This window comes from Schistocerca cancellata, chromosome 5 (assembly GCF_023864275.1).
Source record: "Schistocerca cancellata isolate TAMUIC-IGC-003103 chromosome 5, iqSchCanc2.1, whole genome shotgun sequence".
NCBI classification, from domain to species: Eukaryota; Metazoa; Arthropoda; class Insecta; order Orthoptera; family Acrididae; genus Schistocerca; species Schistocerca cancellata.
In genome coordinates this window covers 577792457-577810846 of record NC_064630.1, presented here as the reverse complement: position 1 = coordinate 577810846, position 18390 = coordinate 577792457, and the positions used below count along the sequence as shown (strand labels likewise).

Genomic DNA, 18390 nt, shown 5'->3' with positions numbered 1-18390 from the left:
CCAGTGCTATATTAGCTTTGGCCCGTCTGTCTGTACATATCTGAGTATACAAAGAAGGGCAGCTTAAATGGAAACAGTTTTGTTTGCTCCGTGGGGGAATTTACATAGAAATTGAAAACCCTAAACTGATAGGTGCTTGTGCACAGACATCAACTCTCCCACGAAAGACTACATACACAATCTGGAGAACCAATATTGACAAACCTAGCTGTACAATACACTCTCGTCTGCTCCCCCTTGGATCTCCCGTGTAGGAACTGGGAATACAAGATTGCACTAATTACAGATCACACAGTGGTATTTGAGCAATTATTTTTCCGCATTCCAAATGCACACTTTGCAGGATGTGCACCCTTAATGCCCACATAAAGCTAAATATCAGAATACTCTGAAAATTTGTCAATCAAATGCTGGCCCTATCTATTGCATCAGGCAGCTTGTATGTGCAAGCACCCTATAGGCATTACGCGCTTTTCATGGAGTCACTTGCCAAGACAAATAGACATTATTTGTGCCATTGTGTTTGTTGCAGTCAAGCTACTGATACAAGTTTGCAAAAGTTGAAGAAATAATTAGAGATCAACGTTCATTATAGATGAGTGGGTAACATGAGCTGCACTTGAAAAGCCACAGTGTTTTTGCGAGAAGTTGCTACTGAGATCCGAAACATACAAAAGTAATTTACGAGTTTCGAAACTTTTTTATGTTTCAGGAGCTTCTTGCTGTCGTTGAGCCCTTAGATGAAACGCGAAATACTGTGGTCAATAATGATTTATTACGTGGAAGTATAAAACTTCGTTTTCTTGGTGCAAGAAATTCCTTCAATTCAGCGGAACATGTGTATCAACTGTTGTTTTCTGTCCTGTGTTTTTCTTTTTTTTTCATTTGGGGTAGCATGCTATTAGTCATTCCCGCTATGACCCTGTATTATTATTATTATTATTTTCGGCCCGCTCCACCGTGGTGGTATACACTGAACTCTGGTGGGAAAAAATAACTCTGGTCAAAGATATTTGAATATGTCGGTAAACAAACGCCTTGTGCGTCTGCTATGGTCTTGTGTTGTGTTCTGTAATGTAGTTCACAATGTTTAGGGCTGTAAGGAAAGTACGATTATTATGTAAGAGATGTGAAGCAGTATCATATATTACAAAAGAAGGTAAGTTTTATTGATAATGTGTAGCATAAACGTTGCGTGGCGGTAAAACGATATAATCAGCCTCATGGTGTTGGTATGACGTACTACACTATTCAACTATTGGCGACTATTAGCTTTAAATCAACCGGTACATCAAGTCGTGGTAAATATAAGAGTATAAATAAATTCAGATACTGGAATCAGAAAAGAACTGCCATTCAAATTCGTTCACCCACTTTATATCGCCAGGATATAGGAACTATGAAGCAAACAAATCCTGGCAGACGTCTTGTCCATCTTCTTGGTCACATCACTAGAATGAAGATAAAGTTCACATAATGCAGACGAATAATGAAGGATTCAAGACTTGTGAGAAGACCTGAAGCTTGTTATGAGAAAGTTGCTTGAACTTTTGTCTCCCTTTTAAAGGAACTGATGTATTACTTGTCTTGAAGGGCTCTTGTCCCACTCCTCACCAATCTCAGTAGCTACTAAATTACAAATGGCTGCTGTCATCACATGCTGAAGAAAATTTCTGAGTATGTTATACGCAATTTTTAAATATCTCTTGTCTATTTTACAATAAAATATTTGAAAACTGGATACAAAAATATGGCTAGTGCCTTGCCAAGAGGGCCCCCTTTTAATTACTCTTTGATTTCTATGAACAGTATTTTTACTTTTGTTATAATGTAAATCATTTATGGTAAATCATTTATGTTAACACTAAAAATCTGCTAAAATTTAAAGACATCTGTATTGCCATTCTACTTCCCTTTCTGTTGAAACAAAGTAATCAATACACTCATTTTGCATTTCTTCAGTTGACTGTGGCCAATTATACATCTTCATGGGCTCCAGTGCTATATTAGCTTTGGCCCGTCTGTCTTTGTACATTCTCCTTTTTCACACAGACATTTTTGTACCAGTATTGACAAACAAAAACTTGTGCAAGTTTGAGAACAACTTCCCGCAACTGGCAAAATTGGCAAGTATTTGCAGCAAAATGCAAGAAACTGTTTCCACCAATTTACAGAAGCTACTTCTGGAAGTTGAAAAAAACTTGTGGAACTCAACTTGCTGAGGATGTTGACAAGCCAAAGAATTTGCAGGTGTGGCTTCTGAAAGTGATGTGCAGAAGTTTACTTTCTAGTAGACACACAACTTAATAGTCAAATGATATTGGAGCTATATTTAGCAACTAACCAGATATATTTCCTTGAGGTACACTTGACACTACTTTCATTTGAAACTGTTACCTGATGATTTGGAAAACCTTCTAAACTGTTTAAATAGTCAATCAAAACACAAAATTATACTGGAGGTTTCAATGTTAATTTCGAGAACAGCTGCACAAAGGGGCAGAAACATGTTAATCTGCTAAAAACATAGTATATGAATGTAAATGCAGAGGATGCCACCAGATACACCAGCAGAAATGAAACTAGTATCAATCAAATATTCACTGATAAATCAATATGTACCAGTAAAGCTGAGGTATTGGATACAGTTTTCTCTGATCATCAAGCATTTAAATTAATTTTAAAAAAAATCTCATAAGAAATATAACTGAGAACTACGTTGAGAGAAGATTAATTAATGATGACAGCGTTAGGGTCTTTAATATAATGTTTATCATGTTTTAAAAATGGAAAATGGGATACAGAAACCAATGGTTCTGTAGATATAAAATGCAGTATGTTCTTGTCTAATTATATAGACTGCTATAATATTTCATTTCCTCTGAAAATTAACAAAAAATCAAATATATGGATTACAAGTGAAATCAAATAGTCATCAGAAAGTCTTTGAATGCTATATAAATGTGAAAAGCAAAATACTACCTTGAAACCACCACACTTGAAGTACTATAGGAAAAAGTACAGGGAAGCTGTAGTTGCGGCAAAAAAGCAGCACAGTGATTCCTAAATCAGAAAGAGAAACAACAAAATGAAATTAATGTGGAAAGTTATTAATGATTATACAGGCAGACACGATAAAGCAAGTAATAAAATCACCTTAAAACACAGAAATGAAATTGTTGATTATCTACTTCTGTTACTATATTTAATTATCATTGTATTAATGTAGCACAAAACTCCATCACAAGTAAATTTAATTCAAAGACGAAGGTAGAACCTTCAATAAGTGAAAGGCCCAATGTACCTGTATGCGGGATGGTAATGTTTACCACTCTGTGTGTGTGTTTATATATATATATATATATATATATATATATATATATATATATATATATATATATATACACACACACACACACACACACACACACACAGGGTGTTTCAATAATGACCGGTATATTTGAAACGGCAATAAAAACTAAACGAGCACCGATAGAAATACACCGTTTGTTGCAATATGCTTGCGTCAACAGTACATTTTCAGGCAGTCAAACTTTCGAAATTACAGTAGTTACAATTTTCAACAACAGATGGCGCTGCGGTCTGGGATAGCCCAAAGCAATCACATGATCATCGAAATATTCATTCAGGAAATTAAAGACGTCGGCCGTGCGATGTGGCCGGGCACCAAATTGCAGAAACCACGAGATGTTCGCAGTGTCGTCTAAGGCAGTTTGTACCGCCACAAATTCACGAAGAATGTCCAGATAGCGTGATGCAGTAATCGTTTCGGATCTGAAAAATGGGTCAATGATTCCTTTGGAAGAAATGGCGGCCCAGACCAGTACTTTTTGAGGATGCAGGGACGATGGGACTGCAACATGGGGCTTTTCGGTTCCCCATATGCGCCAGTTCTGTTTATTGACGAAGCCGTCCAGGTAAAACTAAGCTTCGTCAGTAAACCAAATGCTGCCCACATGCATATCGCCATCATCAATCCTGTGCACTATATCGTTAGCGAATGTCTCTCGTGCAGCAATGGTAGCGGCACTGAGGGGTTGCCGCGTTTGAATTTTGTATGGATAGAGATTTAAACTATGGCGCATGAGACGATACGTGGATGTTGGCGTCATTTGGACCGCAGCTGCAACACGGCGAACGGAAACCCGAGGCCGCTGTCGGATCACCTGCTGCACTAGCTGCGCGTTGCCCTCTGTGGTTGCCGTACGCAGTCGCCCTACCTTTCCAGCACGTTCATCCGTCACGTTCCCAGTCCGTTGAAATTTTTCAAACAGATCCTTTATTGTATCGCTTTTCGGTCCTTTGGTTACATTAAACCTCCGTTGAAAACTTCGTCTTGTTGCAGCAACACTGTATTCTAGGCTGTGGAATTCCAACACCAGAAAAATCCTCTGTTCTAAGGAATAAACCATGTTGTCTACAGCACACTTGCACGTTGTGAACAGCACACGCTTACAGCAGAAAGACGACGTACAGAATGGCGCACCCACAGACTGCGTTGTCTTCTATATCTTTCACATCACTTGCAGCGCCATCTGTTGTTGAAAATTGTAACTACTGCAATTTCGAAAGTTTGTCCGCCTGAAAATGTACTGTTGTCCCAAGCATATTGCAACAAACGGTGTATTTCTATCGCTGCTCGTTTAGTTTTTATTGCCGTTTCAAATATACCGGTCATTTTTGAAACACCCTGTATATATATATATATATATATATATATATATATATATATAGAAGGAAACATTCCATGAAGGAAAAATATACCTAAAAACAAAGATGATGTGACTTACCAAATGAAAGTGCTGGCAGGTCGACAGACACACAAACGAACACAAACATACACACAAAATTCAAGCTTTCGCAACAAACTGTTGCCTCATCAGGAAAGAGGGAAGGAGAGGGAAAGACGAAAGGATGTGGGTTTTAAGGGAGAGGGTAAGGAGTCATTCCAGTCCCGGGAGCGGAAAGACTTACCTTAGGGGGAAAAAAGGACGGGTATACACTCGCACACACACACATATACAGACACAAGCAGACATATTTAAAGACAAAGAGTTTGGGCAGAGATGTCCTGAAGTGCAGAGGCAAAGATGTTGATGAATGACAGGTGAGATATGAGTGGCGGAAATTTGAAATTAGCGGAGATTGAGGCCTGGTGGATAACGGGAAGAGAGGATATATTGAAGAGCAAGTTCCCATCTCCGGAGTTCGGAATATATATATATATATATATATATATATATATATATATACACATACACTCCTGGAAATGGAAAAAAGAACACATTGACACCGGTGTGGCAGACCCACCATACTTGCTCCGGACACTGCGAGAGGGCTGTACAAGCAATGATCACACGCACGGCACAGCGGACACACCAGGAACCGCGGTGTTGGCCGTCGAATGGCGCTAGCTGCGCAGCATTTGTGCACCGCCGCCGTCAGTGTCAGCCAGTTTGCCGTGGCATACAGAGCTCCATCGCAGTCTTTAACACTGGTAGCATGCCGCGACAGCGTGGACGTGAACCGTATGTGCAGTTGACGGACTTTAACCGAGGGCGTATAGTGGGCATGTGGGAGGCCGGGTGGACGTGCCACCGAATTGCTCAACACGTGGGGCGTGAGGTCTCCACAGTACATCGATGTTGTCGCCAGTGGTCGGCGGAAGGTGCACGTGCCCGTCGACCTGGGACCGGACCGCAGCAACGCACGGATGCACGCCAAGACCGTAGGATCCTACGCAGTGCCGTAGGGGACCACACCGCCACTTCCCAGCAAATTAGGGACACTGTTGCTCCTGGGGTATTGGCGAGGACCATTCGCAACCATCTCCATGAAGCTGGGCTATGGTCCCGCACACCGTTAGGCCGTCTTCCGCTCACGCCCCAACATCGTGCAGCCCGCCTCCAGTGGTGTCGCGACAGGCGTGAATGGAGGGACGAATGGAGACGTGTCGTCTTCAGCGATGAGAGTCGCTTCTGCCTTGGTGCCAATGATGGTCGTACGCGTGTTTGGCGCCGTGCAGGTGAGCGCCACAATCAGGACTGCATACGACCGAGGCACACAGGGCCAACACCCGGCATCATGGTGTGGGGAGCGATCTCCTACACTGGCCGTACACCACTGGTGATCGTCGAGGGGACACTGAATAGTGCACGGTACATCCAAACCGTCATCGAACCCATCGTTCTACCATTCCTAGACCGGCAAGGGAACTTGCTGTTCCAACAGTATGTATCCCGTGCCACCCAACGTGCTCTAGAAGGTGTAAGTCAACTACCCTGGCCAGCAAGATCTCCGGATCTGTCCCCCATTGAGCATGTTTGGGACTGGATGAAGCGTCGTCTCACGCGGTCTGCACGTCCAGCACGAACGCTGGTCCAACTGAGGCGCCAGGTGGAAATGGCATGGCAAGCAGTTCCACAGGACTACATCCAGCATCTCTATGATCGTCTCCATGGGAGAATAGCAGCCTGCATTGCTGCGAAAGGTGGATATACACTGTACTAGTGCCGACATTGTGCATGCTCTGTTGCCTGTGTCTATGTGCCTGTGGTTCTGTCAGTGTGATCATGTGATGTATCTGACCCCAGGAATGTGTCAATAAAGTTTCCCCTTCCTGGGACAATGAATTCACGGTGTTCTTATTTCTATTTCCAGGAGTGTGTGTGTGTGTGTGTGTGTCTATATATATATATATCACAACAATTTTCAAAGTTGATACTATATTATTTGGCGACAATACTAGCTTCTTTATAAAAGGAAAGAATGATTATGAGTTGCAGCAAAGCACCGATAAAAGTGTAGAAATGGCTGAAAAATGATTTAAAGATAACTGTCTAATTATTAAAGACAAGAAAACTGTATGAATAAATTTCAGCCATATAAGGAACAAAAATAGGTCCAACATAAAGTTTACATTAGGGAATAGCCACATTCAGCAACAGAATCACATAAAATTTTAGAATTGTAGGTGGATGGACATTTAAGATGGGAAAAACATATTATTTATTTATTGATTTATTTAGCGTGTGGCTCATAACATGACAGTAAAAATTACAGAAACAACACGATTTAAAAAAAAATCACATATGTATAAACAGAACAATAAATAACAGTTTGTATATAAGGGCACCACCAATTGTAAATTTACACTCACAGAAGAGCAATCACAAACAAACGTCCAGCTTAGATAATATATAGTAGATTGCCTCTTGGGTCGCCATTAGAAAATCCTGTGGGTCACCCTCATATGCCCTTAGTGGGCATTCCTGCACGATGTGTTTGACCGTCTGTCTCTGCTGAGACAAGCGTCCGAAGGAAGTTTACCCTATCTGTGTAAGGAGTCTTATCAATTTATATAATTAGGGAAAAATATATAGAAATGCTTAACAAAAAATTTAGTAAATGGTGTAACATATTAAGAATGCTCAAAGATTGTTGCAGTGCTGAAACTGTATTAAATGCTTGCCATGCCTACATGCACAGTCTACTAAGATATGACATACAATTCTGAGGAAATACCTCTTTTGTTAAGCAATCTTTTAAACTTCAAAAGAAAGCTATTAGATTAATAAAGGATTTTGCTTACAGAAAATCATATAGAGGTATTTTTAAGGAATTAAAAATCATGACCATGCCATCTATATTTATATTTGAAAGTATAGGCTTCATTAAGAGCCATAGAGTGCTTTCAGTGTTGAACAGTGAGTGCCACAGTTATCAGACAAGAGATAGGGATGACTGTCATAGGAATGTACACAGAAAATCTGAGTATCAGGACAGTGTAGTTTATGAGCCAAAATCCTCTGCCAGATAATGTAAAATAAATACCAAACATTAATCTCTGTAAACAAAAGTTCATAGTTATCAAAGTGTTCCTAGGCAAAACTAAACTCCTTTCACTAATGTACTCATGTGTCTTAAATATGTACCTGTCTTCTGTGCTATTTATGCGGATATGAAATTCCACGTGTTGTTATGCCTCTTTAACTGCAATATTTAATACTTTAGTAAAATTGACCAAGATATTGAAGTGAGTTTTCAGCAATATGTCTATTCTCTCTGTATTTATGTACAAAATTTTATTTTGCTTGTGCCTCATTAAGTTGCAAACTGTTTATGTTACTACAGTCCTGAAGATGTGTTCATAAGAAAGGATCTTGCCTTAATGTAAAATTACAAGTTACTTTGACAATGTAATTGAACTTTGAATGTAATAAAACGGGTGCTAAGTAAATAAATGTTTGATAGTGTCTTCCCCATTAAGAGCAGTGTTCTGGGTTGTTAATATGATATTTTCAATCCAACAGTATACTTGTTTCATTATTTTGAAGGAACATCTTTTACAAGCTAAACAATATGGAATTGTAGTGAAGGTTTCCTGAAAGTCAACAAATGTATCATCAACCTGAACTCTTACCATCTACAGTCTTAAATTTAGTGAATAAACTCTGTCTACCGTACCTGCCTAGTCACTCAACTACATTTCAAGAGTAGACATTACAATGCATTTTCTTTCCAAAAGTAGTTGCTGCACTGCTTTGTGAATTGTACAAATTTTACTTGGCAGAAAATTCCAATTGTTCACTAGTTTAAGGATAGCCTATCATTGTGTTAGTCATGTTTGTTCAGATATTTTGATAATTACCATAGCGTACTCATTATACTACACCACTTTCACAGTTTGTATTTTGAAATAGACAAAAATATTTAATTGGTAGATGTGTATTTCGGAAATAGTATTGATAATTATTGGCCACATTAACTACTAGCAACTCATAGTAAACCTTTGCAGAAAATAATTTACTCAAGAAATGTTTAGTTCGTAAGAGAAGCAACTCATTGGTTATGGAACTTGATCTGTATTTGGAAGGAGCAGGATTGTAATCCCCATCTGTTCACCCGTATGTAGATTTTCAGCTATTACAATATATGATGAATGCTGAAATTGTTCCTACAACAAAGCCATGGCCGATTTCCTTTCCCTTTCTCCTCCTGTCCAAGCTCATGCTTTTAATGGTCTTGGGATGTTAAACTATACAATTTCTTTCTTCTCTAACTTCTAATTTCTCTGTTGGAATAAAATACTGAACCAATCAACATTCTGGACTGCCAAAGGGTCTTTGCACAGAATGTGGTGTTGGTACCATAGTTTTGTCCTGAGAGGGAAATGATAATTTCTAAAACAAATCACTACTTGTAGGGCACTATATTTGGCATTGGGCTCACATTTGTAAATAATCTTTCATTGCATTCTTTAAATTCCAGGATTTCAGCAAGACGTTTCTGTCCACTATAGACGTCCATGTTGACAGAGAGTTTTCTCATGTTGCAACAAAAATTAGTGAGAATCACAGACTTTCAGCAGAGATACAGAAAATGTTGAATGTACAGGTTGTTCAGTTTTTACTTCTTGGAGAACTTATTCATCAATAATGAGAGAATGAGGCAAAAACAATATATGAAGCAGGGTTCAAAATATTTGTGTATGTAGACTTGTGAAATTGTGCTGAAAACACACACTTGACAGCTCTCATAATGCTATAAAGAGGGCTTTGATTTAATCTGGAGACAATGTAAGATCATTTCCTATTAATCAATTACAATATATTAATAGAGGCTGAAATAATTTTCTGATGTGGCTGTAGACTGAGCACAAGATACTCATTGTATAAAAAGCATCAAATTAGTTTAATTATGTATGGCTGGAAATTTTAGTTGAAGTGTCAGAGCGCGCGCACACACACACACACACACACACACACACACACACACACACACACACACGAGTTTTTAGTGATGGGGAAATGATGTAGGCCTAAATAAATAATTTTGTTCCTCATTCATTAGCACTTTTGTACAAACAAACAAACAAAAAATGCACAACATATAAATAATCATCAGAGTAGACCAGTAAGCCATTCTGTGCATGTATATATGAATTAGTTATCTTTTTTGTATGTTTTCTTTCTATTAGACCTACATGTCGAAATTATCTATGAATGAATAATTAACCAAGTAACAAATAAGTACAGCTTCCTAGCCCTGTCCTGATTATATGCCTTTCCAGAGTACACGAGTATATATTTTGAGACAGAAATAATCTTTGCTAGATACAATCTCACGCTACAGCAGTAATTCCCTCCACCACACACTGTCAGGTGGCTTGCAGAGTATGGATGTAGATGTAATTTGTTTGTAAATGTAAGTAAAATACATGGTATTGGAAAGAAGCCAGCACCTGATACTCCACAACATTTGCTTTATGTGAATTGTCATATTTTATAAGATACAATTTTTTCTAAGCATCTAATTTCAACGTTGTTACTTTTTGCTTGTTTTACCTCAGGTAGTACTACCATTCCATAACAATGAGTTTTTATATAAAATCATAAGGGTACTCCTTGATGCAGCCATGGCACTTGAAAAGCCACCCATCAAGCCGCCCCCCCCCCCTCCCCCTCCCACACCAACACTTCCCCTGAGTCCTTCTAAATAGCTGGCGAGTATCTCGGGGAGCTCAGCATTCACTTGCTGGGGAAGGGCTCGGTGAACCCAGTTCTGCTGAGCTGGGCCTGGCAAATTGCCACCAGTTCTTTGTAACCATAAGCTCTGGGCATGTTTCAGTGACCACCATATGGCACAGTGGTGGAAGGTTGTGTGTCAAGGGGAATGGGGATATTACCTCATCTGCGCAGATCGTGAGGATGGTAGAAACTTCTATAAAAGACCCACAGTCTCTAGATCTGCTGCACACTGATGAGATGTGTGACTGTTGTGGAGAAAGAGTGATTAGCAGGCACTCTCAATGCTTACCCAGGCAATTGAGAGTCTGTCTTGGTGGACCTATATGTTCCTAGCTGCTTGGGGAAACACCGTGGCGAATCCACTCTGTACCTTTACTGTGTATCACCATAATCCTCATGAAAATAATATTTCATTTAGTAATGGGGCTCAGGGAGTCTTCAGTCAGAACTTGTTTGTAGTGCTCAAGAGGGAGGAGGGATGTGTGAGAAAGTGTCCCCTTTCCATATTCATAAAGCATAAGAAGGGCTTCCTGGTACCTTAAAGTCCGTTAAATGGATTTTAAATGGTACCATGTTGGTTGAGACTATCAGGGCAAAGCAGGTGGGACCTCTTGGGAAGTCACAAAAATTAAGTGACTATGACATAATTGTTGAGTTACACAATGCACTCAGGTCAGGCAAGGATGTTGTCACATTTCAGGATATTACGGGCATAGACATCTCAGAACTCAAAACTAGAATGAGCATCACAGGGGATAGATGCGGAACAAAGGATGTGAAAAATTAATGGAGTGATTGAGGAGACTGCTACCTTCATTGTGCCCTTCAATTCTCCAACACTGCTGGAACACACCATGGCACGGTTCCTCCGACTTAAGGTTCTTACTTGCCTAACCCTACGATTGCTACAAATACTACCTATTTCGCCATACATGGTGAGTTGAGGACATGATGCATGAAATGTGGAAAGGCAGCCCATGAATCTGGAACTGACTATCCCTCTCCAGCAATATGCATTTAACTGTCCTTAGAGCTACGCAGGCTGTGGCGGAGACTACCCAGTTTTCTCAGTTGTTGTTGTGGTCTTCAGTCCTGACACTGGTTTGATGCAGCTCTCCATGCTATTCTATCCTGTGCAAGCCTCTTCATCTCCCAGTACTTACTGCAACCTACATCCTTCTGAATCTGCTTAGTGTATTCATCTCTTGGTCTCCCTCTATGATTTTTACCCTCCACGCTGCCCTCCAATGCTAAATTCGTGATCCCTTGATGCCTCAAAACATGTCCTACCAACCGGTCCCTTCTTTTTGTCAAGTTGTGCTACAAACTCCTCTTCTCCCCAATTCTATTCAATATCTCCTCATTAGTTATGTGATCTACCCATCTAGTTTTCAGCATTCTTCTGTAGCACCACATTTCGAAAGCTTCTATTCTCTTCTTGTCCAAACTATTTATCGTCCATGTTTCATTTCCATACGTGGCTACACTCCATACAAATACTTTCAGAAACGACTTCCTGATGCTTAAATCTATACTCGATCTTAACAAATTTCTCTTCTACAGAAATGCTTTCCTTGCCATGGCCAATCTACATTTTAAATCCTCTCTACTTCAATCATCATCAATTATTTTACTCCCTAAATAGCAAAACTCCTTTACTACTTTAAGTGTCTCATTTCCTAATCTAATTCCCTCAGCATCACCCGATTTAATTTGACTACATTCCATTATCCTCATTTTGCTTTTGTTGATGTTCATCTTATATCCTCCTTTCAAGACACTGTCCATTCCGTTCAACTGCTCTTCCAAGTCCTTTGCTGTCTCTGACAGAATTACAATGTCATCGGCAAACCTCAAAGTTTTTATTTCTTCTCCATGAATTTTAATACCTACTCCGAATTTTTCTTTTGTTTCCTTTACTGCTTGCTCAATATACAGATTGAATAACATCGGGGATAGGCTACAACCCTGTCTCACTCCCTTCCCAACCACTGCTTCCCTTTCATGTCCCTCGACTCTTATAACTGCCATCTGGTTTCTGAACAAATTGTAAATAGCCTTTTGCTCCCTGTATTTTACCCCTGCCACCTTCAAAATTTGAAAGAGAGTATTCCAGTTAACATTGTCGAAAGCTTTCTCTTAAGTCTACAAATGCTAGAAACGTAGGTTTGCCTTTTCTTAATCTTTCTTCTAAGATAAGTTGTAAGGTTAGTATTGCCTCATGTGTTTAAACATTTCTACGGAATCCAAACTGATCCTCCCCGAGGTCAGCCTCTACCAGGTTTTCCATTCGTCTGTAAAGAATTCGCATTAGTATTTTGCAGCTGTGACTTATTAAACTGATAGGTCGGTATTTTTCACATCTGTCAACACCTGCTTTCTTTGGGATTGGAATTATTATATTCTTCTTGAAGTCTGAGGGTATTTCGCCTGTCTCTCACATCTTGCTCTTTCAGGTGGTAGAGTTTTGTCAGGACTGGCTCTCCCAAGGCCGTCAGTAGTTATAATGGAATGTTGTCTACTCCCGGGGCCTTGTTTCGACTTAGGTCTTTCAGTGTTCTGTCAAACTCTTAATGCAGTATCTTATCTCCCATTTCATCTTCATCTACATCCTCTTCCATTTCCATAATATTGTCCTCAAGTACATCACCCTTGTATGAACCCTCTATATACTCCTTCCATCTTTCTGCCTTCCCTTCTTTGCTTAGAACTGGGTTTCCATCTGAGCTCTTGATATTAATATAAGTGGTTCTCTTCTCTCCAAAGGTCTCTTTAATTTTCCTGTAGGCAGTATCTATCTTACCCCTAGTGAGATAAGCCTCTACACCCTTACATTTGTCCTCTAGCCATCCCTGCTTAGCCATTTTGCACTTCCTGTCGATCTCATTTTTGAGACGTTTGTATTTCTTTTTGCCTGCTTCATTTACTGCATTTTTATATTTTCTCCTTTCATCAATTAAATTCAGTATTCCTTCTGTTACCCAAGGATTTCTATTAGCCCTTGTCTTTTTACCTACTTGATCATCTGCTGCCTTCACTACTTCATCCCTCAGAGCCACCCATTCTTCTTCTACTGTATTTCTTTTCCCCATTCCTGTCAATTGTTCCCTAATGCTCTCCCTGAAACATTCTACAACCTCTGGTTCTGACAGTTTATCCAGGTCCCATCTCCTTAATTTCCCACCTTTTTGCAATTTCTTCAGTTTTAATCTACAGTTCATAACCAATAGATTGCGGTCAGAGTCCACATCTGCCCCTGGAAATGTCTTACAATTTAAAACCTGGTTCCTAAATCTCTGTCTTACCATTATATAATCTATCTGATACCTTTTAGTATCTCCAGGATTCTTCTATGTATACAACCTTCTTTTATGATTCTTGAACCAAGTTTTAGCTATGATTAAGTTATGCTCTGTGCAAAATTCTACCAGGCGGCTTCCTCTTTCATTTCTTCCCCCCAATCCATATTCACCTACTATGTTTCCTTTTCTCGCTTTTCCTACTGACGAATTCCAGTCACCCATGACTATTAAATTTTCATCTCCCTTCACTACCTGAATAATTTCTTTTATCTCATCATACATTTCATCAATTTCTTTATCATCTGCAGAGCTAGTTGGCATATAAACTTGTACTACTGTATGCGCCGGGTGGACCCTCCTGTATGTCGCTGCGGGGCGGCTTTGACGGTGGCCCACATTCTGTTGGCCTGCCCTCTTTTAGCTGTGGTCAGGCAGACATTTGCGCTGCCTGATACGCTCCCTGCCGTTTTATCTGATGACCCTGTTATGGCTGCCTTAGTTTTACGTTTTATTAGGGCAGGGAGTTTTTATTCTTTAATCTGAGTGTTTCTGTTTTATTTTATTTTTTGTGATGATTCTGGCCTTTGGCCTATGATTTTAAACTGATCTTTTAATGTGTTTCTAAGTGGTTGGCTTTTCCTTTTTTATTTCTATGGTCGGCCAACCACTGTCACACTCTGTGTGGTTTTCGTTCGTTTTGTCTTGTCTTTGTCTCAGTTTCTCTTGTTCTGTATCGTCTGTGATCTATTCTGTTCCTCGTTTTTATTCTCTGTGGGTGTTCTTTGTATTTGGCAAAAGGGACCAATGACTGTAGCAGTCTGGTCCCTTTCATCCCCCAAACCAACCTTGTACTACTGTAGTAGGCATGGGCTTCGTGTCTATCTTGGCCACAATAATGCGTTCACTATGCTGTTTGTAGTAGCTAACCACACTACTAGTTTTTTATTCATTATTTTACCTACTCCTGCATTATCCCTATTTGATTTTGTATTTATATCCCTGTATTCACCTGACCAAAAGTCTTGTTCCTCCTGCCACCGAACTTCACTAATTCCCACTATATATAACTTTATCCTATCCATTTCCCTTTTTAAATTTTCTAACCTACCTGCCCGATTAAGGGATCTGACATTCCACGCTCCGATCTGTAGAACGCCAGTTTTCTTTCTCCTGATAATGACGTCCTCTTGAGTAGTCCCCACCCGGAGATCCGAATGGGGGACTATTTTACCTCCGGAATATTTTACCCAAGAGCACGCCATCATCATTTAATCATACAATAAAGCTGCATGCCCTCAGCAAAAATTACGGCTGTCGTTTCCCCTTGCTTTCAGCCATTCGCAGTACCAGCACAGCAAGGCCGTTTTGGTTAGTGTTCCAAGGCCAGATCAGTTAATCATCCAGACTGTTGCCCCTGCAACTACTGAAAAGGCTGCTGCCCCTCTTCAGGAACCACAGGTTTGTCTGGCCTCTCAACAGATACCCCTCTGTTGTGGTTGCACCTACGGTATGGCCATCTGTATCGCTGAGGCGTGCAAGCCCCCCCCCCCCCCCCCCCCCCCCCCCCCCCCACCAACGGTAAGGACCATGGTTCATGGGGGCGAGTTTTCTCAGAGGAATGCAAAATTCAGAAAATAACTGATGAAGCAGATTCCCTGTGCTGAAACCAGAAAAGAATACAAGGCGACAAAGCCTCCTATCTTTATCTCTTTATATGCTTCCTTTGCAAAGATATCTGTTACAAAGCCAGAAGTTTTGAGGGGGGACAACGTCCAGTGCCCCATTATCCATCGTCTGTACCTGTAGGTGCATGATATAGTGGTACATATTGCTATAAAGCATAGCAACACGTCTCACTTTCCTTTTACTAGACCGAAGAAAGCTGTGTGTGCGAAAAATGTGACTTAATTAGCAATAGAGTAAAAAGCATCTACTGTGCCCAGATATGATGGAATTTATGTGCAGATATAAGAAAGAAAAATGTGGGCACATCGCAGGAAGCAACAACATATGTGTAATTTGAACTGGCCAGTGACGGGTCGCTTGCACTTTGCAGTGATGCTTTGGGAGTGCTGTGGACTTCAAAGAAGAAAGCGGCCTGATGACAATGGCCAAGCACAAAAGAAAAATGAATGTTGGTATATAGACTCTATGCCATGCTGTCTGGAGTTAAGTACGGACTTCTGGTTTTGTCAAAGCATTGAAGCATCATGTATGAAATGTCTGAAAAGCTTTGTTAATTAATAGTTGTTGTGAGTTTATAACTTATTTGAATATAGAAGAATTATAGACAGTGTTTTGTGATTTCATAGTGAGTTTATTTAAATGCAGAAGCTCTCTTACAGCTCTCACCCCACTGCAAGTGGAAACAAAGTCTGTGGTTAAATACGTGGCACTTAATAGCAGGACCTGAAATACAAGAAGAAAACAAGATGCTGACCAGGAAATTATTACAGGAGCACGAGCGAAGACTTGGCATCTCACAATATATAGATTACTTGAAGTCAACCCACAATAAAGAAAAAACCACCTCAACCAGTACTTGCGAAAGCAGAGAGAGTAAATATATGAGATGTGTGAGAAAAGTAATGAGACTGATTTTGTATCTATTAAAGTTTTTATTGTTTTCGAACAACAGTATTGTCCCCTTCAAAGTAGTTCCCTTCAGCAGCTGTACAGCAGCAGAATCATTGTTCCCAGTCTTAGTAGCAGTGCTGAAAGGCTACAGCAGGTAGGGCGTTTAACATGTCGGTCACATTCTTTTGACTGTTCTCCAGACTCCAAAAATGACATCCTTTTAAGAATTTTTCAATTTCAGAAAAAGGAAAAAGTCACAAGGTCTTGTGACATGGCATTGTCATGATGCAGCATTCACTTGTCTGCAATGTCTGGCCTCACTCAAGTCACCCTTTCCCTGAGCCCTTCAAAGACATCTTTGTAAAACACATGGTTGACAGTTTGTTCTGGCGGAACAGATTCTTTGTGCATAACAACCCATACTGTCAAAAAAGCAAATCATCATTGTTTTGATCTTTGATTTGGTCATTTGAGCTTTTTTCTTTCAAGGAGATGTTTCAGTGCCTCTCCTCACTTTGTCTCAGGATCATACTCAAAAATCCAGGATTCATCACCTGTGATCTCACGATTGAACCATTCATGGTCATTGGCAATTGTCTCAGAAAGATCAAGGCTTATGTTTCTTTGATTGTCCTGCTCAGTGTGAGGTTTTACGGTAACATTTTGGCACAACGTTTTGCATGTGCAAATCTGTAACGTGGCACTATGGTACCATGATGTGTGTTCAGCTTAACACATTAGGAGTGACAGGAGCATGTGGGGGAATTGAGCGTTGTTCATTGTTCATTCAAAACAGTTTTAAATTTATTGAGCCACAAAATTATTATTATTATTTCTTTCTTATCTCAGACGTTTTGTCTGGTCAAAAATGGAAAGTGATGCGGACCTTGATCAAGTGTTACTTCCTTTTAACTGTACGGTATATGTTATATTGCATTTAGGAACTTTCGGGTAATTGAACATGTATCAATAATTACGGATTTCTGTAGTTGTATATATAAGTTTGGATGTAGCTGTATTGCATTAATGTACTGGTGGATATTGTGTGGTATGACTCCTGTAATTGATACTATAATTGGTATAATGTCAACTTTATCCTGATGCCACATGTCCTTGACTTCCTCAGCCAGTTGGATGTATTTTTCAATTTTTTCTCCTGTTTTCTTTTGTATATTTGTTGTAGTGGGTATGGATATTTTGATTAGTTGTGTTAATTTCTTCTTTTTATTGGTGAGTATGATGTCAGGTTTGTTATGTGGTGTTGTTTTATCTGTTATAATGGTTCTGTTCCAGTATAATTTGTATTCATCATTCTCCAGTACATTTTGTGGTGCATACTTGTATGTGGGAATGTGTTGTTTTATAAGTTTATGTTGTAAGGCAAGCTGTTGATGTATTATTTTTGCTACATTGTCATTCTTCTGGGGTATTCTGTATTTGCTAGTATTGTACATCCGCTTGTGATGTGATCTACTGTTTCTATTTGTTGTTTGCAAAGTCTGTATTTATCTGTTGTGGTATTGGGATCTTTAATAATATGCTTGCTGTCATATCTGGTGTTTATTGTTTGATCCTGTATTGCAATCATTGAATCCTTCCATCTCACTGTATATATTGCCTTTTCTGAACCATGTGTTGGATGCGTCTTGATCGATGTGTGGCTGTGTTAGATGATACGGGTGCTTGCCATGTAGTGTTTTCTTTTTCCAATTTACTTTCTTCGTATCTGTTGATGTTATGTGATCTAAAGGATTGTAGAAGTGATTATGAAATTGCGTTGGTGTAGCCGATGTACTTATAAGAGTGATTGCTTTTTGTATTTTGCTAGTTTTTGCTTGTTCTATAAAGAATTTTCTTAAATTGTCTACCTGTCCATAATGTAGGTTTTTTATGTTGATAAATCCCCTTCCTTTCTGCTTAATGTGAGTCTTTCTGTTGCTGAATGTATGTGATGTATTCTA

The 18390-nt window shown here is 39.6% G+C and overlaps 1 protein-coding gene across 2 annotated transcripts in view; it reads left to right on the top strand.

Moving 5' to 3' along the window:
* The first annotated feature begins 1001 nt into the window (after positions 1-1001).
* LOC126187781 (28S ribosomal protein S27, mitochondrial-like) overlaps positions 1002-18390 on the top strand; it is a 70788-nt gene continuing 53399 nt past the window's right edge. The window contains exons 1-2 of one of the 2 annotated variants that reach the window (XM_049929053.1): positions 1024-1159; positions 1388-1677. Coding sequence is in view for 1 of the 2 variants with exons in the window: in XM_049929052.1 (XP_049785009.1) it covers positions 1087-1159 (73 nt within the window). In the remaining variant the exon portion in view is untranslated. Of the gene's footprint in view, positions 1160-1387; positions 1678-18390 lie in introns of both variants that reach the window. The other variant, XM_049929052.1, reaches the window with a different exon arrangement.